At 44.6% G+C, this 26,584-nt stretch overlaps 3 protein-coding genes across 13 annotated transcripts in view; 1 reads left to right on the forward strand and 2 right to left on the reverse strand.

Moving 5' to 3' along the window:
* LOC120818889 (uncharacterized) lies at positions 1–16,235 on the reverse strand. 6 transcript variants are annotated; one of them, XR_013467760.1, is made up of 22 exons: positions 14,632–14,684; positions 14,161–14,251; positions 14,003–14,056; positions 13,816–13,896; positions 13,639–13,727; positions 13,531–13,567; positions 13,146–13,255; positions 10,469–13,003; positions 10,304–10,383; positions 9,343–9,478; positions 9,176–9,227; positions 7,980–8,208; positions 7,071–7,141; positions 6,546–6,751; positions 6,377–6,464; positions 5,358–5,435; positions 5,136–5,176; positions 4,537–4,620; positions 3,217–3,274; positions 1,701–1,774; positions 1,242–1,290; positions 1–233 (listed from the first exon to the last, which is right to left on the reverse strand). XR_013467760.1 is itself a non-coding variant. In XM_078103505.1 (21 exons), exons 2-21 carry the CDS (start codon positions 14,232–14,234, stop codon positions 103–105), a joined length of 4,128 nt encoding a protein of 1,375 aa, XP_077959631.1. In that variant the 5' UTR covers positions 14,235–14,251; positions 16,212–16,235; the 3' UTR covers positions 1–102. The 6 variants fall into 6 exon arrangements, 5 of the variants coding, with proteins under 5 accessions (XP_077959631.1, XP_040031696.2, XP_040031692.2 ...); XM_078103505.1 differs by lacking the exons at positions 7,980–8,208; positions 14,632–14,684 and adding an exon at positions 16,212–16,235; XM_040175762.2 differs by lacking the exons at positions 7,980–8,208; positions 14,632–14,684 and adding an exon at positions 15,437–15,537.
* On the forward strand, positions 14,893–18,823 carry becn1 (beclin 1, autophagy related). 3 transcript variants are annotated; one of them, XM_040175693.2, is made up of 12 exons: positions 14,893–15,064; positions 15,276–15,404; positions 15,490–15,554; positions 15,810–15,868; positions 16,008–16,098; positions 16,258–16,394; positions 16,482–16,676; positions 16,774–16,920; positions 17,055–17,204; positions 17,300–17,360; positions 17,460–17,602; positions 17,998–18,823. In XM_040175693.2, exons 2-12 carry the CDS (start codon positions 15,278–15,280, stop codon positions 18,164–18,166), a joined length of 1,344 nt encoding a protein of 447 aa, XP_040031627.1. In that variant the 5' UTR covers positions 14,893–15,064; positions 15,276–15,277; the 3' UTR covers positions 18,167–18,823.
* Positions 18,665–26,584, reverse strand: part of LOC120818891 (serine/threonine-protein kinase tousled-like 2) — a 9,828-nt gene continuing 1,908 nt past the window's right edge. The window contains exons 3-21 of one of the 4 annotated variants that reach the window (XM_040175765.2): positions 25,833–25,904; positions 25,533–25,605; positions 25,336–25,373; positions 25,045–25,137; positions 24,222–24,329; positions 23,649–23,741; positions 23,050–23,160; positions 22,807–22,943; positions 22,563–22,715; positions 22,097–22,163; positions 21,862–21,959; positions 21,705–21,786; positions 21,425–21,516; positions 21,184–21,273; positions 20,910–21,079; positions 20,473–20,611; positions 20,189–20,300; positions 20,002–20,109; positions 18,665–19,887 (exon numbers count right to left, since the gene is read on the reverse strand). In XM_040175765.2, the coding sequence (XP_040031699.2) occupies positions 19,714–19,887; positions 20,002–20,109; positions 20,189–20,300; positions 20,473–20,611; positions 20,910–21,079; positions 21,184–21,273; positions 21,425–21,516; positions 21,705–21,786; positions 21,862–21,959; positions 22,097–22,163; positions 22,563–22,715; positions 22,807–22,943; positions 23,050–23,160; positions 23,649–23,741; positions 24,222–24,329; positions 25,045–25,137; positions 25,336–25,373; positions 25,533–25,605; positions 25,833–25,904 (2,010 nt within the window). In that variant the 3' untranslated portion in view covers positions 18,665–19,713. Of the gene's footprint in view, positions 19,888–20,001; positions 20,110–20,188; positions 20,301–20,472; positions 20,612–20,909; positions 21,080–21,183; positions 21,274–21,424; positions 21,517–21,704; positions 21,787–21,861; positions 21,960–22,096; positions 22,164–22,562; positions 22,716–22,806; positions 22,944–23,049; positions 23,161–23,648; positions 23,742–24,221; positions 24,333–25,044; positions 25,138–25,335; positions 25,374–25,532; positions 25,606–25,832; positions 25,905–26,584 lie in introns of all 4 variants that reach the window. The other 3 variants (XM_040175764.2, XM_040175767.2, XM_040175766.2) reach the window with 3 other exon arrangements.

Consider the following 26,584-nt stretch of genomic DNA (forward strand, 5'->3'; position numbering starts at 1 on the left):
TTTTGGTTCATTAAACTTTATATACATCATGTCAAGCAAACACTATACATAGGGATTAGTAAAGAAAGCCGATGGACGAGAGATTAGATGCAGCGTTGGACATTAAGAGGCAGAGGTTGTAACAGGCACACCGGCTGGAGGTGCTGTGTACTGGTCGTAGTTTTGGAGGGTGTAGGTTGCCACGGTATCCAACAGCCAACCACGTGTCACCACTGTAGCGTTTCCAGGGGCACCTGATAAGCAGACGGGTTTTCAGGTAAGACTACAAAATTAACATGTGCACACATCTCTTTATTTTGGTCAATTTTATTTGCATAAGCAAAGATTTAAATGAAAATCTTTAGCGGGCTGCATTTCAGTATCCCTGAGAAAATCCTGACATCTCTAGTCTACTTTATTGTAGACATGCTAGAAAAAGAAGCATCATCTTCACCCGTCAAACATTGACCTGGAGCGCGTGCACGCGCGTGTATTCCCACATTTCCGCTACATCAGAGGAGCGTGTGTGATTTCAATCAATGGTGGAGAAGAGGGGGAAGGGGCGGGGCTACTTGATTACCTGGGCTTTGACTGCTAGAGGACGTGGAAGAGGAAAAGCTGCATTAAATATGCAGCAGTGCAAATTAGGACTCCAGGGAGGAAGCGGACTCAGAGGCCCTCTCTTTTGCAAACCGTCACCTCGGCCTCGTGCCACCGCGCCGTCTTTCCGTTGCGACATTTCCCTCAGCGCCGACCTGACATTTTCTCTGCGGCCTAACTCGCAGCCCGTCACTCCCCCCTCACGCGTCCACCATTCCTCTCCGTTGTGTCCCCCTCCAACTGGCCGCCCGCACAGCCACAAAATGCACTCAGACCCCCAACGGAACGTCTCTGTCTATCCGTCAGTGTTTTGAACCAGTCACTAAAATCAAAAACTAAATGTTCATTTCCCTTGTGCAACAAACTTAAGAAAATAAATAAATAAATAAATAAATTTAAAAAAAGGTGAAAAAACTTTGAGGGGAACCAGAAAATGAAATAAGTTACAATGTGGTTCTTGAGAGTAAATTGAGTTACATCGGTTCAGAAAAAATGAATCCTATTAAGTTTAGCCTGGAGCAACACCTCTGATTAGCTTCACCTTTCCCCAAAAGGTGTGTGATAGAGAGAGAGAGAGAGAGAGAGAGATTGACTACTATATTATGTGTGTTATAATGGCAGAAAATGATGCAGTAAAAATGAAAATGTAATTTTGGACTCACTGCTGTGTGACTCTGATCCAGACTGTACGATGACAAGCTGATGGGAGATCTGCAATAACAAAAGACAAAACGAATGATTCCTAATATAAAATTAGAACAAATAGAAAATACTTCTTTAGAGGCACACGCATTGGAACTAAATGTTATTTTCACACCTGCCTGTTGGATTACGTATCAGCATCGTGTTATATCTTGGCTAAAAGGATTATCGTTATAGGATGACGCGATTTCAGCAGTTTTGTTATAAATGATCTAAAACTTGAATGAATCATGAAGAATTTATAAACACATTTGAAATTGAACCCAGCAGGCAAATAACCAACTTCATGGAGGCTGCAGCTTTGTGGGGGAAATAACTGTCCTCTAGCATACACTCTACTGCCAGAAGATACTCAAATAATGTAAATAAATACAAAATGTTACCGATCAGATGCGTTTCACATTTCTTTGAAATCTTACCTTGTTACCGTCGAGGAGAATTGGATCTCTGACTACAGCTGCTCCACAGAGCTCCACCATCGACTCCATTTCATCTTAATAAACACAACAACAAAGTTTTACACCTTCAATGTTTGGCCACGCCATCTTCAAACCAGAGAAGATGCAGAGCGATTTTTCCTCTCATTGGAGGGATGGAATCACAGATCAATAACTATGTCTCCACTTAAATCAATAACGGTCTCTGTTAACACTCATTCACTTTGTATAGAAAATAATTGATTATATATTTCAACATACATCTGTTGTCAAACTGAAAGAGGAACAGCTTCCAGGGATTCATTAAATATTTCAAAGCTTAATTTATGATGGTGATGATGATGGAGCCGTCAAATCAACATTTACAATGACCCCTGAACAAACTCAAAAAGTTAAAAAAATATTTAAAAAGCGGCCGACACAATATCTGCTCCTGTTTGGGCAATTTGAGAAAGATGATTAAAATAAGAAAGTCAATTCACTTAATCTGAACCAGAACAGCTTCCTCTGCTCATTCAACATACACAAACACGAGCGATTCAATAATGGATGAAGAAAACAAACTCCATCCCCACGTCTGTGCCGTGTAAAAGGAAGTCTTTAAAACTCCACACGGCAGCCAGCAGATGTCGGGCCATTAGCGAAGCTTCATCGATTGAGCAGGAGGACGCCGCAGAAGCACTTTAAAAAGAGCCCCGTGGAAGGAGGAGGACACCAAGGAATGCTGCTGTGCCCCAGCGAGGCCTTCGGCGATGATCTATCTGTGCATCTATTCACGTTGGAAGGGTGAAGCATTAAGTGCATTGCACGAAGAGGGAGAGGGGGGGGGGGGGGGGGGGGGGGGGCGACCAAACTCAGAGGCTCATTTGGACTAGTACGGACGTCAAAGCGACTGCTGTGTAATACGAGGACACCAGAAAACGGCTCAAAGTGGTTACTGAATACACCCACGCTCCGGAAGCACTCGTCATTGTTCTCGCTAGATGACAGCCGGGGTTAAAAAACGGCCAGTCAGTCAAAAACCTACGTGAGCCAATGGAAGCTTTATTTATTTTCTTATGGTTATTTCTTTCCCCGTCTGTCTATCAGCGTCCCGCAGGACACACATGCATCAATAAAACGGAACAAGTGGAGTTGAGCAAAGCGATTCCTGATGGAGAAAAAACGGAACAGTGCAAACAGCATGATGGCAGCTGAACAAAAGGCAACAATTACATGAAAAGAAACCCAGCTTTTGAAGTTCATGATGTAAATTAACTCCTTATCAAAGTGCTACAATTCATGAGTGCTGTTTCTTAGACAAAATGGGCAAGATGGGGACAATAAATACAATTCATTAGAGATGTATATAAAGTGTATGACAAATATTGCACAATATAATATATATATATGACTTTATATAACTCGATTGAAAAATATGAATCTCAATTACATGCATTATATGGTATAAAATAGCAACCCATAACACATCAGCTCAACTGTGGCCGATGGGATTTACCTGTCGTCATGTCTGTAAAAGGCCCTTGGAAGCAGATCTTGTAGCCTTTCATGAGCAACTGCAGAGGAGGAGAAGAAGAAGAAGAAGAAAATAAATGTAGGATCAAACCTGAGAGATGTTTGGAAAAAACATTATCGGCTTCCCTCTTTAATACTGTAAATTCAGGGATAATTTGAGCAGAAGAGAGTGAACAGAGCCACCTTCACCAAGGTAATGTCACGCTTTAAGCATAAAAAGAACAACGGCCCGACCAACACCAGGAGCACAGAGTTTTATTGCATTCGGGGTCACGAAACCTGAAATGGGAAAATGGGAAATTGCTTCCTTGAACCATTGTAGCTCTGGAAAGGAAATTTGCGACTCATATCCCACCCTCATATAAACGTCCAAGGTGCTGCAGAGAGAAATACTAATTTCTCACACCTCCTTGTTCATCCACCAAAAATCATTAGCCCAAAGGGCTTGGGCAGATGGAACAGACTTTCTATTACAGATTTTTAATTTAGACAACACCCGGCGTCCTTCGGGAGGTATTAGCGTGTGTGATGGGATAACTTCGAAACCCTACAGATGCACACACACACATACACACATATTTCTAAACATATGCACTCGGGAGTTTCTGTGGCTGATTTCCTGCACATCGACATTCTGGCGACTGACTCTGGCACCTCATTTCACCCGGTTCCTCTGCAGGCGACAGACAGCGAGCACGGATGGGACAATCAGTCGGAGCCACTGAAATGACGAGCTAAATCAATTAGATATAAGTTCTTCAAAAGGCAGCATTATGGCCAACATGACATCGAGCCATTTCCAATCCACCCGCCCCCCCCCCTCGGTGTCAACTGAACCGGACCTGCCGGCCGGACACCAAGAGGGAAATTACCACGAGCTTTTCCAACAAAGCCGGGGCGAAGAGGCTGCTGCAACAGGAGGAAACGGGTTCAAGTGCTGTGGGTTTTTAGAATTTCCTCATGAAATCGGACTGCTCGTTGAGGTTGGACTACAAGGATGTTGGTTCTTTTTTTCCTCTTTTTGAACCAGGATTTAAAACCAGTCCTTAGTTTCAGGTGTTGAGCGATCTCGATCTTTATTTAATGCTGGATGGGGATTATGTCATTATGATAAAGGGACTTGCAGTTGCAGTTTTGTGGTAAAACCACATTATCTCTTAAGAGAGCAAAATGATATTACTGCTAACGAATTAAAAACATTAGATAACTTTTTGTTAGAATGGTTATTTGTGTGTAAACACAGCTGCAGGTGAAAGGAACGAGTCAAAGTGAACACAACACGTCCAGTTTGTGAGGTACTCACGTTATTGTCCTCCCTGGTACGAGCTCTCATGGGGCCGTGGTGGTCGGGTCCATTCACCACGTCTCCTCTCACCTCAAAGGCGCTCTGTTTAAAATCAAACCCAAATGACCTCAGTCCCTCTGGTACAAAGCCTTTCCTGTTGTTTTTGTGAAGCAGCTATTCTCTCATCTCATAAAAGTACTGATTGCAAGCAGACAGACAGCTAAAATAATTAGATTTATTTAAAAAGGGTCAAATACAGATCGAAGAGTACACCTAACATCCATCACTTTGACAGAGTTCCTATTGTAATTGTGTGGAGTCCATCTCTGCGTCCACTACATGATGCACACAAATGCTTACAAAGCGTCCCGGATGACGAAGAAATGGCTTTAAATGAATGGAGATGCTGCGAAAGTTTGGCAAAGGATTATATTTTGCACAGCACAGACACAGATTAAGGGATTACTAACGCAAGTGGATGACAAATAATCTATGAGGTATCGCGACGAACCACATGGAGCGATTCATCACGCTGCCGTAATTCGACATCAAGGCACGCGGAGATAACAGGACGCCAAGCGGTGCACAAACGGGAAGACGCATGCAGACGAACAAACCTCATCTAAGAGCTGCTTTTGTCTGAAGCACTCTGAAATCCCTGTGGAGAGGAAGAAGACAGAAAAGTTTGGGCTTGTTTTTTTTCGTGTCAGGGACACAAAGAGTATTCCGGTGTCTACTGTATAATGCAACGCTCCTGTAGTCCCGCGTCATGCGGTTTTTGTATTTGCCGTGATTGTTGTAAACACGGGCGGTGATCTCGAGCCGCATCGGGAACTTACACTGGGAGCCCACCACCCACTTCCTGCCCGCGATGCCGAGGAAGTACTTGAGCGTGCGCTCGCATACCAGGTGTTCATCTGGCAGAGAGGAGAGAAGCGACCGAAATGTCAATCGAGCACACGTCCAAAAACACCTTCATTTGCAAAGTGCTGTGCTGTCTTCAAGACAACACTGAAAGCGTCAATGTGATGCAAAATATGGTGGAATAAAACTCCTGAAATGCTATAACTTTTTCACACTTGTGTTACCTGTAACTACTCATAGTAATAACTAGTAATAACTGAACAAACAGCTCTTTCAAACTCTTTCAGGATTGGGTTCACTCCAAGAGGGAATATCTTCACAGAGACAGAACGCGGATGGTCTGCAGGGTCAGGGGTTATTCTTCGTCCGGTGATGTATGCTGATTATCAATCGATTTGCATTTCATGCAGAAGTTAAGTGCTTTAACCGCGAAGCTCAAAAGCTGCAGCGTTCCCACTTTTTGGTTACCCGGGAAACAGCTGCCATCGAAAGAAGGCTTTCTTAAACACGGGCGGTTAATGTGGTGCTTTGGAGACAGCGAGCTCTGGAATTAAAAATAATCTATCAGAGAGGGTAATTAGCAACGAACGGATGAATGGAGGACAGGGTGCGTGGGTGAGGGAGAAACAGAGAGCTTATCTAGGAGCGCTTAAGACGACGCACAAAAAGCAGCGGTAACAACGTGACAAGAGGAAGACGGACCCGTGAAATGTTCCTGCTCAGGAAAATATTGAGAAACACGACCTGGAAAGAAGGTGAAGTGGATTTTCCAACAGCGGCTTGAATTGCTCGCGTGTGTATGCAGTTGAGTGGATTTATTAAAAATAAAAACAGGAACAATGTCGTCCCATTGGTCCCTTTCACAGATGCAGATTATCACTGAAATATTTATCAACGCTTCCCGCACAGGGTCTTGTGTGAATGAGCAGCGATCGATATTCTGGGATGCATTAGTGCAGTGTGAATAGTGCCGACATAGTTCCCACTGTCTCACCTGTGTGCATTATGATATGGGTCACCTCCGGCGTTACCGTAGAAACCACACGGGCGCCGACACGTTTGGCAAACCTTTTGACCATCGTCTGGGGACGAAGGCACGTGAGGGGTTAGAGCACCCAGCTACGGAGAGGAACTTTTATTGAGGGGAAGCGCAGAATCGGCACCTGTTCGCTTTGGTCCAATCCGGACGACACCAGCAGCATCTTGGTTCGTCTCCCGTCTCCCGGAGGAGTATTATTTTCTTTGTTTTCTTGACCATCTGTAGGTGAAGCGTCTTTCTTTGATGTTTTTGAAGCTGAGCTGGAACGGAGTGCCTTGGAGCCCGCGGTGCCGTTTAGGCCCGGCCCTGTGGGTCTGGACCTCTGGGCGGCTGACCACACAGAGAGACACACACACAAACATTTAAAAAAGAAACGGTTGTTGGGCAGCAGTCACACCAATCAGACCTCAAATCGGTCGCAGCGAGCGGAACCGTCATCGACCACACGGACAAATCACAAGAACTCTGCTGGACTCAGTCCAAACCTTGGAGTACTGAAACATTGCTTTGAGAAGCAATGTGAGGCAAAACAAAACTATTAAAAACAATGTTTCCGTTTTCTGCTCTTGACATTAATCGAAACCTCCGTGGAATAACTGGAGCGAGTTTCCAGTGTGGCACTATGTGACTTTCCTCCCCGTAGCCTCACCCGTCTCTGCTGCGCCGCCGCGCTCCGACGCTCTTCTGCCGCGCTCTCGCTCGGCTTCGGGAGCAGCTTCTCTGCGGAGGAGAAACGGGATGGTCACCATCAGGGCAGAACAAAGGTTTTTTTGTTGTATATTTAGCTTGAAAGGCTGACGCAGGATACACTTAATATTTAAAATAAAATAAACACTACGTGGTTGAAATTCCGCGGCAGGTTGTTTGCGTTTTGTTGTCTTCTGCTTTTAGGGCAGAGAAAGTAAAAAGTAAATATGTCTGCAAATCCCTTTGCAGTCAATGATTGTCTAAAGCCTTCGATCCAAAAACTGTGAACAAATACACTTGACTGAAACCATAATGACGGGTTGCTTCTGTCAGCAGCCGTTCTGCCTCCAGGCCTTTGTTCAGCGAGTGAAACACGCGTGCACTTTGAGTCATTTCAAGTGGCTGACGAAGCCGATCAATAACAACACACGGCTCGGCGGTGAAATAGAAACAAAAAAAAAGACCTCGAGGTAAGGGTTGTTATTAGAGAAGTGCTCATCTGCAGTCTCCTCGACATGACGTCTGGGATTAACAATTATTCCCCTCAATTAGTTCGCGTGACTCGTTCAAACCAAAGTGCAACCGCTTGGAGTGTGATGTCACGTGGAGCGCGTTTACCGCGTGTACTCTACAGCCGCGGACAGACCTGCCGAGATTAAACCGCTGCACCGTCCTAAAATAAACGGATTGTGTTCCCTAAAGCTGTGGCCATATCAATTTATAAACATAAAAAGAATGCTGGATTAGATTAAAAACAACACTGTCCTCACACTTTCTGCACTGTGCAAGTGTATGAGGTGGAAAGATGTGAATGTAAGATCACATGTCGGTACGGGCAGAAACTCAATGACTGGTCATTTGTTTAACTCACACTAACAAAGTTTGGGTGGTTCCCTTCCTCCGTTTTTCCTTTGGTTCGCCCTTTGATTTAGAACTCGCACGGCTACGGCCCTCCGTGTTTTCATCCGCGGCCCTTCTCCCCCCTCCCTCCCTCGCCTGGAGGACGGCACTTGGAACCCTGCGAGGCGAGCGGCTGGTAGGGGAGCAGTCGAGCAGCAGAGATAAACGACTGTGGCAGCAGAAGTTTCCCTCTAAGTGCTCTAAATGACATATAAGTTGCAGTCAGTAATGACTTTTTTTATTCTCCACAGCATAAACGGATTCTGGGTTCATTAGCGAGATTATCCGCCTGTCCTCCTGAGATGCATCACCCTCTGAGAACCAGACCACCAACACGTGCGCACACGCACGCACACTCTCCTTCAGTCACAGATTGAAAGACGCCACTTGCCCCAGTTATTGTTCTGCTTAATGCGGCTGCATTGAAATATGACGCAATTTAAAAAGTATTAACAATACAATCCTCTGAGGAGAGAAATACGACACACCGGTGCAGATTATATTTAATTAGAGTTATTATCATCAAAGCGTGTCTCGTCTTTAAGGATTTTCTCTGCTGATCACTTAACTGACTTGGTCACCAAAAACGAACTGGCAGCAGCTTCAAATATGACAAACCGATACGAGGAAGAAGTCTGTTATGGGGATCTCAAAATATTGGTTTTAAATTTACTTTTGTAGACACTGATAATGACAAAAAAATCCCCAAATATCATTTTCAAAGAAACTATATCATTAGACGGCTGAATACAGAGAATTGCCAACGTCTGTAAACATAGAGCCAATTAGCACGTTGCTTCTAACGTTTAGCTTCCTGAGAATGATGAAGCCGTTAGGCCATCAGATCAGAGCCAATTCTTGATGTTTGAAAGAGAATACGGGAGGATTTACTTGTAGAGAGAAAAGGCAATGAAGCAGAACTAAAACACACATTTATTATTCATTGCTTTGGCACTTATTTTTAAATAATAACAATGTTGTGTGTTGATGTTTAGTGTTATTTACAGTAGAAGAGTATTCAAAGCCAAACTAATGTACTATTGAAAATACATTTCTAATTTACTGTGATAAACGCACCACATATATGGTGAGTTTAAAAGCGTCTGAGTTGATAGTGAGATTAGTTCGCAGTGGGGGTGTGAGTCCAGTCTGCCAGGTTCTACTCACCCGTCTGACCCTCGGCCCGGGTCCTGGTCGCATGGGAGGAGCCTGTGAGCGTCTGGGGGACACAAAACCATCTCAATATATGCACAAACCAAACACTAAACTGACTCAAAAGAAAGTCAAAGGGTTTGGGGTTAACGGAGATATGATACAAACACACATACACACACCTGTGTTTTGTCTGCTGGGATTTGTTTCTGAGGGGACTTCGTTTGCAGGAATGTCTTCCTTTTCTTGAAGCACCTCCGACACCAGAGCCATCAACTTCTCCAGCCTCACCAGCTCCTTCTGCATTTCCACCTTTTGCTAAAATAGGAGGAGAACTGAGTAAAGCGGAAAACCGTACAATAAAACAAGTCTTACACTTCCATCACATAACGGGTGGGGGGTGGGGGGCACGTACTCTCTGCAATCTGTCAATCTATGAGGAGGGAACAACACGGTTATTTATTATTGGAAGTGAATGCCAGACAGCACTTAGTGAAGAAAGCACACGTCAGAATAAGAGAGCGAGAAGGCGATTACTACGCAATATTTAAGATAAATGAGAGGCGATCGGGAGGCTGAGCGACAAACACTTTGTCCAACTGGTGCTCGTTTGAAAGAACAGAGTCTATTAGTTTAGAACTCTGTTTCAAAGCTTCACTTGCATCCATCCTTTAAGTTAAGACAGCCAAGTGAATTGATTAAAACAGACACACGAAGCACAACAGTACAAATGTGTGTGTGTGCGTGTGTGTAATCGTGGGCCCCCACTAAACCCCGCGGGGTGTGAGACACACCCTCTCCCCGTGGAAGACAGTCGACTGGTAAAAGAGAGAGCGAGCCGGCAAGATGGATGAGGTAGAAAACGAGAATCATCTTCCAGGGCGGAATTTCCTCCAACCCTAAATGAAATGCAATTTAGAAAGCCGCTGAGGGGGACATTTTTCACAGATCGAGGCAGTCCGTCATCCAGGGCTGACAGATGGGGTTTTGCAGCGCAGAGGTCGCCCTCTACGGGGCGGGACGTCACAGTGCATCACCGGGGAGCGCGACGCGCCCGTTGATGCCGAACGAGCGACTTGCTGCAGGTTGGAACCACCGCTCTCCTTTGTCAAGAATCTTAGTCGTTTTCTTTTTTTTTTTTACCTGCGTAACGAGGACTTCACTTGAAAATTGTGATGATTCAAACTGTGAGGAAACACCGACGTCATTCGCTGGGACGTTACCTGCAGAGGGGGAACAATCATTGTTTGCGACAGTGATGAGCCAACTGAGCTAAACGTCATTTTTGGTCACTCACAATGAACTTACATTCGTCCGGCGTGCCGAACAGGTCAACGGACGCCTGGCTGGAATGAAGCTCGTCGGGGCTGGGGCACGCTGGCGTCCCGCCGGCTGGGGCACCCGCACACCCATCAGCCTCCCGGGACCCCCGCCGACCCTCCGTCCCGGAGGGAGCTGCCGACTTTCCGAAGATTTCCGTCAAAGTCGGCAAATCCTCCCCGCTCTCGCCGGACTCAAAGGAAGACTTCAGCCTCCTCGCCCTCTTCCTCTTCCTGGGCGCGCTCTCCGCTGGCGAATGGGAGGTCGGCTCTCCGCTGCGCGACGTCGGTATTCCGAGGCCATCGGGGGTTAAGGAACCCTCTGCATTTGAGAGATGTTGAGCGCTGCAGACAGAGGTGCCTCCCCTCGTTTCCTTCCCTCGGCCGGCGTCCCTCGCGGAGCAGCCCGGCTGACTCTGAGAATAGTTCGAGGGCTCACGTGGCTCCAAGTGTTCGGCCGCTCCGAAGCAGAGGCCGGAATGGAGCCCTCGAGGCGCAACCGAGCGACGGGGGCTTTTGATATCCCGCGTTGACACTTTATTCGGAGTGAGGCCACTGCTGACACCATTCCTGGAGGAAGAGTCGCCCCCGTGACCTGAGCAGCTGCTCTCGGGGTCGGAGGCCTCCGGCGTCTCTTCCTCTGGTTTCTCGAGAACGGGCTTTCTTGTTTGAGCGGGAGAATTAGAAGGGGAGATGAAATCGCTCCAAGGGGAGTTTTCATCGTCCCTCAACGCCTGCAGGTCGGTTCTTTCAGCGCTAACTGGCGGGCTGTCCTCTGCGTCGGCGCGCCGCGGGTTTTCGGTGTCTGAACCGCGGGTTTTTTTCACATTTGGGCCGCCAAAGAAGAACGATTTTCTTTTGGTGGCTTTGAAGCTTTTGAGCAGCAGCTCGGTGTCCAGCTCGCTGTCGTTCTTGTCCTCGTCGTCGTGACATTTAGTCACGTGAGCGACAGTTTCCAACCGACGATCGTCCTGGTCGGCGTTTACGAGCGTTGGATCCACCGCGGCGTCGGCCGGACTCGAGGAGCTCGGGACTTCGGCAGCGTTGGGCGCGACGTTCGCTTCGGCCAACGGTTCAGCATCCGGCACCTCGGCGGCGGACGCTTCAACGGCTTCCGTTGGTCCCGAATAAGGCGGCATCTCACTGGACTCCAGGTCTTCGATCCCTTCTAACTCTTGATCAAAAACACATCCGTTTCTTTCAGTCGCCGGTGTCACGTTTCCACCGTTAGCTTCCTCGGATCGCTTTGGAGCATTTCGGTCTTTTTCAGCTCTAACGGCTTTCAGGTTTGCTTTCTTGTGACTCTCTTGGACTTCCTGAGTGAAGAGTTGAAGTCTTCTGCTCCTCCTGGTGCTCCTCGTTGTAGGGATCTCTTGGTCTTCGCTGCTCGGGTAATTCTCAATGTGAACTTGAACTTCTTCCGACCTCGGCTTGGCCTTGGGACTGGTTTCTCCATTTTTAACTCCAACCAGAACAAGGGGTTTCTGCACTTTAGCAGACTTGCCTCTTTCCGTCCTTGTGTTTTTACTATTCCTATTCTCCGTTTTCTTTGCCTTAGCTTGCAAATCCCCGTCGACCTGCTGCAGAGTGTTACATGTCCTTCTGTTTGACCTCCTCCTGTCCACCTGTCCACTGTCAGACACGTTACAGGGAACTTTGTCATTGATTTGGTCACTTTCTGGCAGGTTGTTTAACCCTTCTCCATATTTATCTTTTTCCTCCATAACCTCAGTCTGTTCCGCTTTTGCAACTACGTCACTGCTGGCATCATCTACTTCTTCCGTCTTTTGCTGCTCTTCCTCCATGTCGCTTTCACTTTTATCATCAGAGATTGTTTCCTTGACAAAACCAGCAGGAGTGACAGTGTTTATTTTCCTGGTTTTGGAGATAATTTGCGTTTCTTTGGTTGCTGGCGTTTCGATTAAAACATTAAGCGGAGGAGCGATGACCTTGTTGCCTCTCCGCTCCCGTTTGTAGACGGCACCAAACACCTGATCTTCGAGGCCTTTAGCCCGTTCCTCTCTCCTGGAATTGACATTAATGTTGTGTATTTTGATATCTTTTGTTGAAGCGGTGGAGCAGCTGTCAGAATCCTCCGTGTCCTCGTTGGGTTTGTCCAACTCGAGACTTCCTTCAGTTGGAACCTTCATGAGCCACTCGGCAACTTTCTGTAGACTCTTCTTCTTTTTTTCCTCATGAACCTTGTCTGGCTTCAAATCCTTTTGGAGCTTCTTCCTTGTGGACATTCTTAAAGGTCGGTGTTCAGGCTCGTCTGGAGTCAACGATGCCGGCAGGGGGGGTTTCTCCAATTTACGGAGCCTTATTTTGCGTCTATTTTTGTGTGTCGACGTTTCCACAACTTCTGAAATGTCCGTTTCCAGTGGTTCCAAATGATCCGTGGGGCTGCTGATCTTCTTGGACGAAGTTGGATGGGCCTCACCAAGGCCACTGTCCAGGCCTTCAACGTCTGTCATCGTGGGACTTGTGTCTTCAAGTCCCATCAGTTTTGCAAATCCATTCTGGGCTAAAAGGATTTGGAAAATTACCAATGGTTAACCTTTTGGAAGACACACTTCTACAATAAAAGCAGCTTTTAAATAAACGGAAATTTTCAAATTCATTTGAGGGGAAAATGCAGAGCAACATACATGTACTCCAGATTTTACCTGCTATGGTGGAGGAGTGAGACTTTGAAGGATCCTGATTGTTGACACTGTCCACGTTGTCGGGGGTATCTCCCAATAACTTATCGGGACACGGTTCATCCTCTGTGACTCTGAATAGAACAAAATACAACAAAAAAAGATGAGGTAAAACTATTAATAAATAAGAATTTGTGTTATGACTGGCATGCATTTGAAGGACTGTATTATATTATTCGTCCGAAGAGGAGTTAAGCAGTCAAAACATCATTGGATACTAATCAAAAATATTTTCATGAGAGCAATCTCAGTTGCAGTGTGGGGAATGTACTTATAACCCTGTGTCCAGCACCGCCCAGAACATATATATCTCCCAATAACAAGACAGTTAAATGTTCAAATGTCTCACCCCAGTTGCCCTTTCTGCTGGGACATTCCAGTGAAGTCTGAAACAATAAAGTTGATGTCATTAGAAAACTGAATGTAAGTTTGTTCGTTTTAAGTGATTTTCTCTTACAGTTGGTGCCGGTGTCGTGTTCATAAGCCTTTATCATGTCTTGCAGTCCTGCTACAAGTCGCTGAAAACCAGGACTTTCCTGTAAGCTCCTGTAAAAAAATACACAGATCCTATGATAATGAGTAAGTATTCAAAATAATCAAGGTTACGGTGTCATCTTGGTGATTTTTTTCCAACCTTTTGGTTATTTTGGTTTTACACACTGGACAGTTTGTCCTGTTTTTCTTAGTGCTGTCCAAAAGTTTCATCATACAAAATCTGGGGTGGAAAAAAAGAAAACACAAATCGTTTTTCTCAGTGGTTGAAAAAAAGCAAACGTTTAACTATCAGTTAATAAGATAGGAAGTAATCAAACATGACTTACTTGCAAAACTGATGGTCACACTTTGTAGAAACAGGTTCAGTCATTAAATCCAAGCTGCATGTGACAATACGTATAATGACAGTAAACAATTCATCAAACATTCTGCAGGTGCAAAATGACATTTTCTCATCAGATTTCTTGGCCAGCATGACACTCACCAAATGGGACATTGCATGGTCTCCCAAAGGACTGAAATACCTTTCCTGACATCGGTGGTCGTCGGGGTTTTCATGCTGCTTTTTTTAAAAGCTACAAAGTAAAAATCAGAGCACATTAAGAGCTGACTGGACCGAAAAGATAACAACGCGGTGAGGTTAAGACATCCGGACTGTGGTGTCATCAATCCGAAGCTGAAAAACGCAGTTAGCTAAACATGAGACTGGCTAACGTCACGTTAGCTGCTATGGTTTGTTGTTGGGAGGTTAACGTTACACAACTCTAGCTGTAACCTCTCGTTCCTGACTTTCTGAGATTCAACACGAACATTTCTGCGGAACACCATTTGTCTCAAAGGGTCGACAACATGTTATAGCACATGAATAGCACTGGCTAGTTGTAAAAAGTTGTTTTTGTTTAACAATCCAAATTTACCCTGTTTTCTTACAATTGGGATTTAACAACACAGCTACCTTTCGCTTCAGTTTTCCCGCAACTATTGTCTTCTTCTCGCGAAATTGCGTTTTGCAGCAATTGTTACAGCGCCGCCCACCTGGCTGTAAAGTGAACTACATACTACAAATAATGGCATAATTAAGTCATAATAAGACAGTATTTCATGATCTTTTCCTGGGGGAAAAGGGTGAGTTGATTGTTTGTGTTGTTGGAAGAATAAAGTAAATAAACGAAGGTGGAAAAACAAGGATTTAATGACATTACCCCGAGTCACTTTCACGCTTTAAACATGACGTCACATCCACCGTAAATAACAACAAGGAAGTGGAAAGAGAAGACCCGAGGTGCTGAAATGCAACAGTCACGCTAAAATATCCAAAGTGATTTCTAATTTTTAAAGCACTCAAATCCGGATTATTATGCAATAGTTTCCATTTCTCACAAGCAACAGTAAGTCTATTTTTTACGTGTTAAGTCACACACAAGCTAGCTGCAAAGCTAGCTTCGACTTTAGCCGAACAGCTAACGTCAACGAGCAAGAAAGCTGTGATCTGTGACGTTAACTTTTAAAAACATATACGCGTTGGCAGTCAAGCGGTCATTCGTTCCAATCACTACATATTTGTTATTAACAGAGTGCATCTAATGTCTCATGTTGTAGCGATGGAGGGCTCCAAGTCGTCGAGCACAACCATGCAGGTGAGCTTCGTGTGTCAGCGGTGCTGTCAGCCGCTTAAACTGGACACATCTTTCAACGTGCTCGATCGGGTTACAATCCAGGACCTCATCGGTATGTATATACAGGAGATATAAACCACCTACGCGTTTGGCAGATGTGGCGTGGCGGCGTTTAAACTGTCACCTCTGCTCCTCAGCACCGTTGGTCACAGTGACTCCCAGCAAACAGGCTGACAGGAATGTGGGAGAAACCGCACCAGAGGTTGGTACAGAAGAATAAACATGCTGTGATGTACTGTTAGGATATTTTCAGCACAGGATTACTCCATACGGAACTGCAAATATCTGATTTATTAGAGTTATTTCTTTGAGCAACCACTGTGACCATCGACCCCGCTTGTATAGTTATATGAAAATGATGTGATAAAACAGTGACAGACTGATGAGATAAAACATGGACAAAAGGGAAAACATATTAAATGTAGTCTTTAAAGCCACAATCATTTTTTCCTGTCAGGAGACCTTTGTAGAAAACAAGCAAGATGGAGTGTCAAGAAAATACATCCCTCCTGCACGGTGAGCACTCGAGTCTTCAGTCTTAAACTGATCATATTTCATGTGTTGATTAACTCCTTGTTAGTGTCTCTGTTGCATTTGCAAGTCTACCCACAGCTCAGTGACAAAGTTCACGGAACCACTTATTCCTGCTCTACAGGGTGATGTCAACGGAGAGCGCCAACAGCTTCACGCTGATTGGAGAAGCGTCAGATGGGGGCACCATGGAAAATCTTAGTCGTAGGCTGAAGGTAAAGTCAACTTTTAACTTTGCGGAAATATATTAACTGGATTATGTCAGTTTCTTCTGCTCATCCAATTTTGGCTGGAATATCAGACAAGTAGGTGGTTTGCAAAGCAGTACCTGTTTTTCGGTGGACTCATTGTGGCTCTGATTCCATCCCACCCAGGTGACCAGCGACCTGTTTGACATCATGTCGGGCCAGACGGACGTGGACCACCCGCTGTGTGAGGAATGTACTGACACCCTGCTTGATCACCTGGACACGCAGCTCAACATCACAGAGAACGAATGCCAGAATTACAAGTGAGCCCGGTGCACAGCAAACATTCAAAATGCCTACCTTGGACCAAAGAGCGTGTGTAATGACCTTACATGTGAATGTATTTACAGGCAGTGCCTTGAGCTGCTGTCACACCTGCAGGTGGAAGGAGAAGAGACCCTGCTGGCGGAGCTGCGTCAGCTGAACGAGGAGGAGGAGGCTCTGGTCCAGGAGCTGGAGGCGGTGGAGGAGCAGAGGGCTGCTGTGTCCCAGGACTTGAACCAAAGCAGGGTCCACTCTCAGCAGCTGGACACAGAGGAGCTACAGTGAGTGTGACCCAAAGGGTTCGTGGGCGACGTTTGTGATACAAATGAGACCTCCGGCTGACAGCTCAGTCTCTTTCCACTGCTTTGTGCCAAAAAGGTACCAGAAGGAGTACAGCGAGTTTAAGCGGCAGCAGCTGGAGCTGGATGACGAGCTGAAGAGCGTTGACAACCAGATGCGTTACTGCCAGATTCAGCTAGATCGCCTGAAAAAGACCAACGTCTTCAACGCCACTTTTCACATCTGGTACGCTACGCTAAGAATCAATCTTTCTTTTTATGTCAACCAATTAACTAACCATGACGTGGCAAATATCTGATATAGAGGAATCAATGCCTATTAGCTGAGGATGTGAGTTCCTTGTCTCTGTTCTGGTCCAGGCACAGTGGCCAGTTTGGAACCATAAACAACTTCCGCCTGGGTCGACTTCCCAGCGTCCCAGTGGAGTGGAATGAGATTAACGCCGCTTGGGGGCAGACGGTGCTGCTGCTGCACGCTCTGGCCAATAAAATGGGACTGCGCTTCCAGAGGTGTTTTACCGCAGTTGTTCAGAATGAATGTTTATTGCAAGTATTCTTCTAAGTCAGGGCAAAAGGAAGCTCAAATAGCAGCTTTCTCTCCTCAGATATCGTCTCGTCCCGTATGGAAACCACTCGTACTTGGAGTCACTGACCGACAAGTCCAAGGTAGTACATAGAATATGTTTTCCAACACAGCTCTCCCGTCATAAATGAACTCCTCGAGGCTCCAATTCTGCTCTTTCTTTCTGTCTTGTGTTTGTCCAGGAACTTCCTCTGTATTGCTCAGGTGGCCTGAGGTTCTTCTGGGACAATAAATTCGACCACGCCATGGTGGCCTTTCTGGACTGTGTCCAGCAGTTCAAGGAGGAGGTGGAAAAAGGAGACACTGGCTTCTGTCTTCCGTACAGGTCAGACAGCCGCAGCACACTGTGCACATTCTGAAATGGAGCGGAGTGGAATGCGAGCTGTAAATGTAATGAAGTTCGAAAGTACATTGTAAACCATTACTTCAATTTATCCTGGCTGGATAGTTTTCTGCTTTGATGAAGCTGTCGGTGCAAATAAGACATTCGGGAAAGCCTCGGCTATAAAACCATTTTAATTAATAAAGCAGGACCTCTGGCACATCACTTCTGTAATTTGCAATATAAAGCTAAAAGTCCAATTGAGAAATTCACACTACACCGATTCCGCACTGGTGCTTCACACACACGTGAGCCTACAAACATGATGAAACATCACAGCAAATCCATTCAGGCAGAGAAATGTTCGGTCAAACTTATCGTCTTATTCCATGCCTCAGGATGGACGTGGAGAAGGGCAAGATCGAGGACACTGGTGGCAGTGGTGGCTCCTACTCCATCAAAACGCAATTCAACTCCGAGGAGCAGTGGACCAAGGCGCTCAAGTTCATGCTCACCAATCTGAAGTGGGGACTGGCCTGGGTGACCTCACAGTTCTACAACAGATAAGACTTTCTGCACAATGCCGTTGAGATTTGGCCTATGATGCATATGCTTCTCTGGTGGTTGGATGTTCCGTGAATCTAAATCGAATTACTTGCCAAAGGAAAATAAATGGTTTTGTGTGAAGTAATGTTGTAGATCTTCGGTCCAGACTGTCTGTTTTTACACGTCATAAAGAAGGGCATTTTGCATCTGCTACAATGTGGAGTTAATGAATTGGGTGCCCACTTTTGAAGTATTAAATACTTATCACCTCTCCCTGAGATACCAGGATGATAAAACAAAAAAAAACTTATGCTTCTCTTACCCGCCGAATTGTGGTTTGGCTTTTTGTGAAAAGCTGACTTAACATTAAACAAACCGCACCGTAAAAAGAAATGTTCACCAAAACAAGAACCTCTTACCACTCAAGTTTTCCCATGTTTGTCACTTGAGCTGCAAGAGTTGGATGTGATGATCATGGTCAAATTTGTAATAGACGCACACGGTTTAGTATTCAACAAGTGTCAGTATTTCATTCACCTTTAATGTAGTCATCACGTTTGACACTTCAAAGTTACATCTGTGTGTTCATACTCGGCACCATAACGTTGTTTGTTTTAGACACAATGGATTCTTTATAGTGTGATTTAAGGAAATAAAATATTTCACACAAAAAAAAAAGTCTGAAGAGCTTCTTATGAATTGAAATGAATATACCAACAGCATGAATTGAATCAACTAATGCTGGTAAAACTCTTAAATGTGTACGTAACGTCCAGCCCTCTCCCAAAGAAAATACCCAGCAAAGTTAGTCAAATGTATTTTTAATGCGTTCATATTTATTTCTGTATAATCTTAGCTCATTACAGCACTCAGTCATCCCCCTACAATGTTAACAAACATTAGAGGGAGCACATTTCTTGGAAAAATAGGGACTTAATTAAAATAAGCTGACTTCCAGTTATCCAGTAAAATATCATTTATAGACTTAATAGTGCCATGTCAACAAGGTAGACCTTCAACTTTGGTCATCAGTAATTCCTTATCACCTCATTCCAACCGATGGGGATACATATTTGAAACTACCACTTTAGTTCTGGTAAACTCTTTTGATAGATGACGCCTTTGAAGCAGAATGAGGTGATTGAATGCTTCTTATAAACCTCCCACAGCATTCAGGCAGCTGATCTCACACACACATGCCGAACTTTCCTCAGCCTGTCGCTTGTGCAGTATCCTGGGTGCTTTTACTACTCTTATAGTAACTAGGGCAGACTTAGCAGGTAAGAAAGCCCCATGAAAGGTTTTTGTTGGTGCATGGGCACATCTTTGGGTTCTACTGAGCCCACATCCACAGACTGGCCCTTCATTTTTAGCACTTGCATGATTGTGGTGGACACAATTAATTTTTTATCACCACGGCATCCATCTTTTTTTGGTTCCATCGACGCTTTTACCCACATCCCATCATGCTGTCTGCAGCCCCCAACCAAGAGACCAAAGGAGGAGTTTCATCAAGCGCGTGACTTCGTCCTCGACGGGGATTTGTTCCGGTTCCTGTCGGATTGGTTTCAGTTGGAGGCACTGCTGCCGTAGCAGCCGGAGGTGGAGGGGAGCGGGGGGGCCTGAGGCGTGCTGCTGGCCAGGGCTTTGCGAATGTGGGGCATTAGGAAGGGGTCGCTGGCCAACTGCAGCACATCCACGCGGCCCTCCTTGTGATAAGCCAGGCAACGTCTGATGAAGGCCTGTGTGAAAAGTGAAAGGGACTCAATTATTTCTGGAGGAGATGCGGTATAAATTTATAAAGTGTAATGGGAAAAGTGCAGTGACTTTTTTCCCAAGAGAGGTGAGCACCAGACCTTTGCTTCTGCAGTGACCACAGGTTTGGGGGGAAATTGCACCTCAGTGGCTTTTAGTATGGTGTTTTCTTGAAGGATATCCTGCTGTGACTGGTTGTGGCCAAAAGGCTGGAATAAGACAAAGGGGAGACTGTTAACAACAAAAATAAAAAAAAATCCTTGTGAAAGAATGCAGGCAAGTGGTTACCTTGCGTCCATACAAGCTTTGATAGAAGATGACTCCTACTGACCAAACGTCCACCTTGTTGGATATTTTGGGGGGCTCCTTGCCCACCACAAAGCACTCCGGAGGCAGATACCTGTGAGTCACACGATCACAACTTCAGATTGAAACAGTGCACAATTTTCTAAATGAAAAGTTAAAGTGAATTCAAATATCAACATTTACATCAAAAGTTTAAGCCTATAAACTATAAACACATGAAGCCATTTGCTCGCTGGCTGAATGCAGTGACGTGTGTCTCCATGTACCAGTAGGTCCCTGCTCCTTGAGAAGTGAGCTCCATGCCATCTGTAGAGTTGTAGCTGTCATCATCCATGATCTTGGACAGGCCAAAGTCAGTAATTTTTATCTCTCCACAAGCTGTGCCGTTAACTAACAGGATGTTTCCTAAAAACAGGAACAGTGAAATTACAGACGTATCATTGTAAATGGCCTTTTCTGAGGAATGAATACACGTTTACAAATATTCATCTGAATTCACATTCACATCACATGGCGCTTTCTGCCTCAACTGTTAACATTCATGTTTGAAGAGACCCATATACGACATCCGATCTCTGCACTGAATGCTTCAACAATAACGTAACACACACTGGATTGGTTGGAGTCAACCACTGCTCAATAAGTGGGTAACTTGGTTTTGTGAACTTTATATTGACTATTCTATAACAAAAGGGGCAAATACCAGGCTTGAGGTCGTAGTGGATGATGGGTGGGCGAATTTGGTTGAGGTACTTGAGGGCGTTGACTATCTGCATGACGATGGAGCGGCCCTCCTTCTCGCTCATCAGCTTATTCTGCTTCAAGTAGAAGTCCAGGTCATTGCCTTCACAGTACTCCAGCACTGTGCAGAACCTGCGTGTGGTACGAACGGGTTGTTCGGGAAGTTTCCGTCAACTTTAAATGAGGCACATACAGGTTTGGATTTTTAACATTTATTTGTAGAATGATTAACTTACGAGTCTGTGTCGAGTGAAAAATAGTCATAGAGCTTGACGATTCTAGGGTGGTCAAGTTCTTTGTGGATTCTGTACTCTCGACAGGCGTGTCTGAAAAGGCATTAACGACTTAGTAACTTTGTACAAACATCCCAAATAACAGTTTTCAGCAGGAAGGTCCACAAAACAAAATGTTACATGGATACATTTCCAATGATGCAAAGAAAGCAGACAACGCACATGAACAGCAGTGCAGACTCACTTGTGGTAGTTGTGCTTCTTCTCCTCCCTCCAGTTCTTGTTGAGTTGATGAATTTTAATGGCCACATACCTTTGCTCTGTCAAATCAAAAGCCTGCAAAAAGTGGACACCTTATCTGCAGATGTTTACTGGATACAGAGTGTTGTGAGTCTCATCACAATTACTTCTGATTTCTCTTTGCATTACTCCAAAAGACTCAGTTTAGATAAAATGAAAGATCATCATCTGGTACTCACAAAGAATGAAAGTAGAGACCAAAAGTGTGAATAGCTCAGGCTTACCTTAAAAACCTCACTAAAGCCACCTCTTCCCAGTAAATGCAATAGCAGATATCGCTCGTTCAGCGTGGGCTGGTCTTTAAATCTATAGAAGAAGACTTTCTTAATACACTTATTCGATAGAAGCAAACTACGGAACTTAAACTGAGACGATACATACTGAGAGTTGTCCTCGTTATGGATTCTCTTCAGCTCCCGAATGTGCAGGTTTCTCACTCGCTCCAAATGCTCCAGTTCAGCCTGCATCTCTGCTTCTTCCTGCACACAACCACACACGTCGGTCATCTACAGCAACACACGATGAACAGAAACAGGCAAGAACAATGCTGTGCGTGGACACAAATCCCCCAATCCATAAAAACCAGGAACAAGCGGCTTTAAATGGTGAACTCTACCTTTTTGAGATAACCAATTCGAAGTTTAAAAATCTCCTCTTGCTCATGATATTCTGCCAGTGACAACCTGTGTGAGATAAAGAGGCAACAGTTTGTAATATATAACAGTATAAGCAGGCCAGCACTGAGAGGAAGAAAAACCTTGCATGATACAATCCGATAAAACGGATAGTTAAAAAAATAAGCAAATACAAATTACAGATCCGTCCAACTTAATTTGTCTCAACAAAAAAAAGGTTTTGTGTCAATTTGATATTCTGCTGTTGAGATAAAGCTCAGAGTGTCTGTATGTAACCAATTATAACCAGCATAATATATTTTAAAATAATAACATTAGCCATTAAGGAAAATAATTGAAGTCAGGTTACACCACAACAATTCATTTCTAGACTCATCTGTACTTTAGGGCCGAGCAGCATGACATTTCTGCTCTTTGAAGTGATTTAGCTATCATTTGTAATCTTACGCTTCACTCTCCTGGCCGTTGCTCCTGCTCTTTCGCTTGTTCTGCTCCAGGCTGGCTGGAGGTGTCTGGGCCATGGAGGGAGGTTTCCTCTTTCCCAGCAACTTCCTCTGCCTCTCAATGTCCTCTCGCTGCGTGTTGACCCGCTCCTGCTGCCTAAAACACGCAACAACAATCTACTGTGAACATGCTCGCAGGCGGCCCGGACAAAATGTAAACATTCGCCTGCGCCGATTTGCGTGCTGACTTGATGAGGTTCTGGAAGGCGTATCCATCGGTCCACTGCTCGGTGAAGGAGGCTCCGTGCCGTACGGTGGTGAAGTGGCCCAGACGCAGACGATCCTGCATGCTCTTGTCCCTGCAAGCCATCTTCTCCTGCTTTGACTACGGAGAAAAACGAAAAATTGAAAATTGCGCTTGCACGCTTCAAAAAGCCAACGCAAGCTGCCGCCTGTTAAATTAACATGTTTGTGTATATTTCTACTCGCACTTTCTCAATAAGCAGCTTCTTGCTCATGGTCCCACACTTGTTGAGCCGCTCCTTGTAACGCTCCAGCATCTTCTGCTGGTCATCCACCTGCCGCCTCAAGTCACAGTTAGCCTGCAAAAAAATCAAATCTAATTTGAATGACAACCTGGATTAAAGGTTGTTTTGTTGTCAAACTGACATGATGATGCAGCAGCCAGCAGAGGGTCAGCTTGCTGACATTTACACCAAATGTATTTTAAGCAAAGCATGGCATTAAAGAAAGTGCAAGTGATATGAGTTGTGACCAGACCAGTGCAGGTTAATAACTGGGGTTGTTGTGACAAGTGGTAGCGCATTTATTTAGATTGTGATGCAATTATTAAAGGGCATTTGTGAATTGGCCTAACGCATTTATTAATATTCCGACATACGTTTGACTATGTGTGTAACATGAAAAATTGCTGGATTACTTTAATGTGGTATTTGAGTAAGGTTTTGGCAGAAATAAAATGATAAAAATAGGACTGCTCAGGATGTTATTTCAAAATGGGCCAAATTGGCCAGATGAAGGTTGGCTCATCAGATTTTTAAGACAAACTTTAAATGTGTTCTCAGCCTACCCTTAACAGGTCGTCGATCCTCCCCTCTTTCTTCTCCAGGTCAGAGTTCTTGTCCTTCTCCAGTGCCGTCAGTTTCAGCAGCGTCAGTTCCGACTAAGCAAGAAGAGCAAAGTAACGACAAGCCAAAAATTACCACCTCTTCCAACTCATTTGATGCAGACAACCCTTTGACCAGTTAACAACAAAACACCATCATCTTAAATCTAAATCTAAAGGAATTCAAAATGTTGACCTTTAATTATGTCATTTGCAAAGATAGCTGGAGGTTACTCAACCCCAATTGGGATTTGGGTGACAAAGCTTTTGAAAATGTGACCTTTAATTCTTGCACATCGTTAACAACCAGGACAACACAGGGTGTGAAGTTGCACAATCTCTACCCGTTTGGTTGAATTCAACTATTAGTGTCAGAAATGCCATTTAATTCTAAATACGACGCAGCTATTGAGACAAAAATACACCTTTTTCTGATGAAGGACAACATCATCGGTTCCTGCAAGAGGTAGATGTAAAAGGAACTATCTCTGCAAAATTATCTGATAATTGTGTGTTAAACTGAGCCCAGCGATTTACCTGGATGGCTTTGTGTGAGCAAAAGTGTGTGGGGGCCGTCTTCACAGAGCTGCAAGATGAAGAGTCTGTGTGGGCTGAGCCCGTGGACGAAGGACTGCCTTGCTGAAACTGCTTTCCAGAGAGACATACGAAAAAAAAAGAGAAAGGTTGAAAGACACATGGGTAAAATATAACAATTATGTAATAAAGGATAAGGGAGATTAAAATATAGCAAAAAAAAATTAAAAGGAACAATATTCACTCCTGTCCCATGGCTGCAATACGCGGTTTACATGCAGGTTAGTAGGAAGGGAACAAAGTTGTGGTGAAAATGTTATCTCAACATAGGGGAATGAAAATGGAAGGTGAAAAGATTCTTAATTAGATTAATTCACAAGATCATTAGCAAAAGCCCGTAATCATTTGAAAGGGCAGGTGTTAAGCTTTCATAATGTACACAAGGTTGTCCAGTAACATCTGGAAACAACAACACACACACACAAACTACTCACTCCATGTTCTGGTTGATTTCTATTTCTGTTAAAGTCAAACTAATAGAATATATTTCAGTAAAATGTATGTGTTTAACAACCTCTAGGCCAATTAAAGTGTGTCACTTGCACTGGCTGAATGGAGACAAACCCGACGCTAATTGAATAGATCAGACTTTGGTATGACACGTGGCTAAGCAAGCGTCTCCAATCAAGAGGATACCGATAACAAGTAAATAGAGAGAGACCCATCGGCAGATTAATTTGATACTGGCCAAAGTTTTACCAGCCGGTAAACTGACAGAGGAGAGCCAAAGCGGTGGAAGGCTAGGGAGATGGATGCTGGTGCTCACCAGAGGATTAGACAGTGAGTGCTGTGGAGAGGAGCGCACCAGCATTGGGACGCCCCGGGCCGGACTGGTGCCAGAGCCACTGCTACCAGCAAACTGGCCACAGGGCAGGTGACAAAGTGAAAGCAAGAAAGAATAGAGAGTTGTTATTTAAGAAAAATGTGATGAAGGAACGTACCGGCACAGGCGGGACCGAGAGTGAAGACATCACACAGAAGTTGGTGAGTGATTTGAAACAATGCACAGCAAAGGAGACAGATTGCTCAATTAAAATGGCTGTGACTTAGTACTCACCTCAAAATAATCACTTATTTTCTGCCCTCTTCCTTTTCCTACAAATAAAAGAAAGAAGACCAGACAACAAACAGTTTCATAATTTGATCCGTGACTATGTTCTTAAGCATACGCACATACACATACAGGAAAGTTGATAATTTTGGAATATGAGTGAATGTTTCTGTTCTCTCCCTCAGTGAGTAGTTTGGACTTACCCGGGCTGTTGCTGTCATAAAGGTCTCCCTTTCTCTTCCTGCATCTCTGGTCACTTGACTTCTTCTCAGGTGTCTAACATGAGCAGAAAAGCAGCACAGCTTAGCTTTGGATAGTTGCACCGTGAGGCTTATTCCATTAGACACGTTAACGTAACTGCAAACACTTCATTGACCAAATTAAGCCTCGCGTCTTTGATTATATACAATTGCACTCCTCGATTTAAATTCACTTTTCACCACAGTGCAGCAAGATTAATAGAATCTTTTTTGTGTGCGGTTGATCCAGTTATTCATACCAACCTCCAGTTCCTTGTCACTAAGTGATCCTGCACTGCACAGAGACTGGTTGGATGATTCACTGTTGGCTGAACTCTGGAAAACAGAACACACACACACGCACACACGATGAAGCACTCATGTACACCGAGGAATGATGTTTACAATTGTGATACGGGTTTCTTCAGATTTTCAAAACCTTTACACACGTGTGTACATTATTTTTCTTATCATGTCTTATAATCTTATTTTTGTCAGAATTCCGGCACGTTCATCGAACACTTTACAGTCATTAAGCTGAGCTCAGCTCAGCTAGGACGCTGCAACGGGCTAATACACATACATCACATTTTTAATCTACAAATCTCTTGGTAAAATCAGTTGCTTATATTAAAGGCCAGCTGCACAGCCAGAAGGGACTCATAAGAAACCGCAGGCTAATTGGTGCGTTTAGCTAATGCTTTTAAAGGCCAGCTGTCATTCTGCTGCTCAAGGTCACAAATAGAGCAATAAATGTTCTCATTCTTTCTCCCAACATATGCTATGCACCACACAATGACATTGCTACATCAACATTTACTGCAGACATCATACTAGCAGCCTCAAAATCATCATGACTCTAATACCACAGTGAGCCGGCCTAACAACTCATTTTACGCTGTAAGCCGGAGCGGGATGATGGTGACTGCTTTCTCAGGGGTTGCCATTTTGTCAAACGCACACCCACACACAGTAATACCCAGTTCAACAGCAGGGTTGCAGCATAGCACGCAGCC

Source organism: Gasterosteus aculeatus, chromosome 5 (genome assembly GCF_964276395.1).
Source record: "Gasterosteus aculeatus chromosome 5, fGasAcu3.hap1.1, whole genome shotgun sequence".
NCBI lineage: Eukaryota > Metazoa > Chordata > Actinopteri > Perciformes > Gasterosteidae > Gasterosteus > Gasterosteus aculeatus.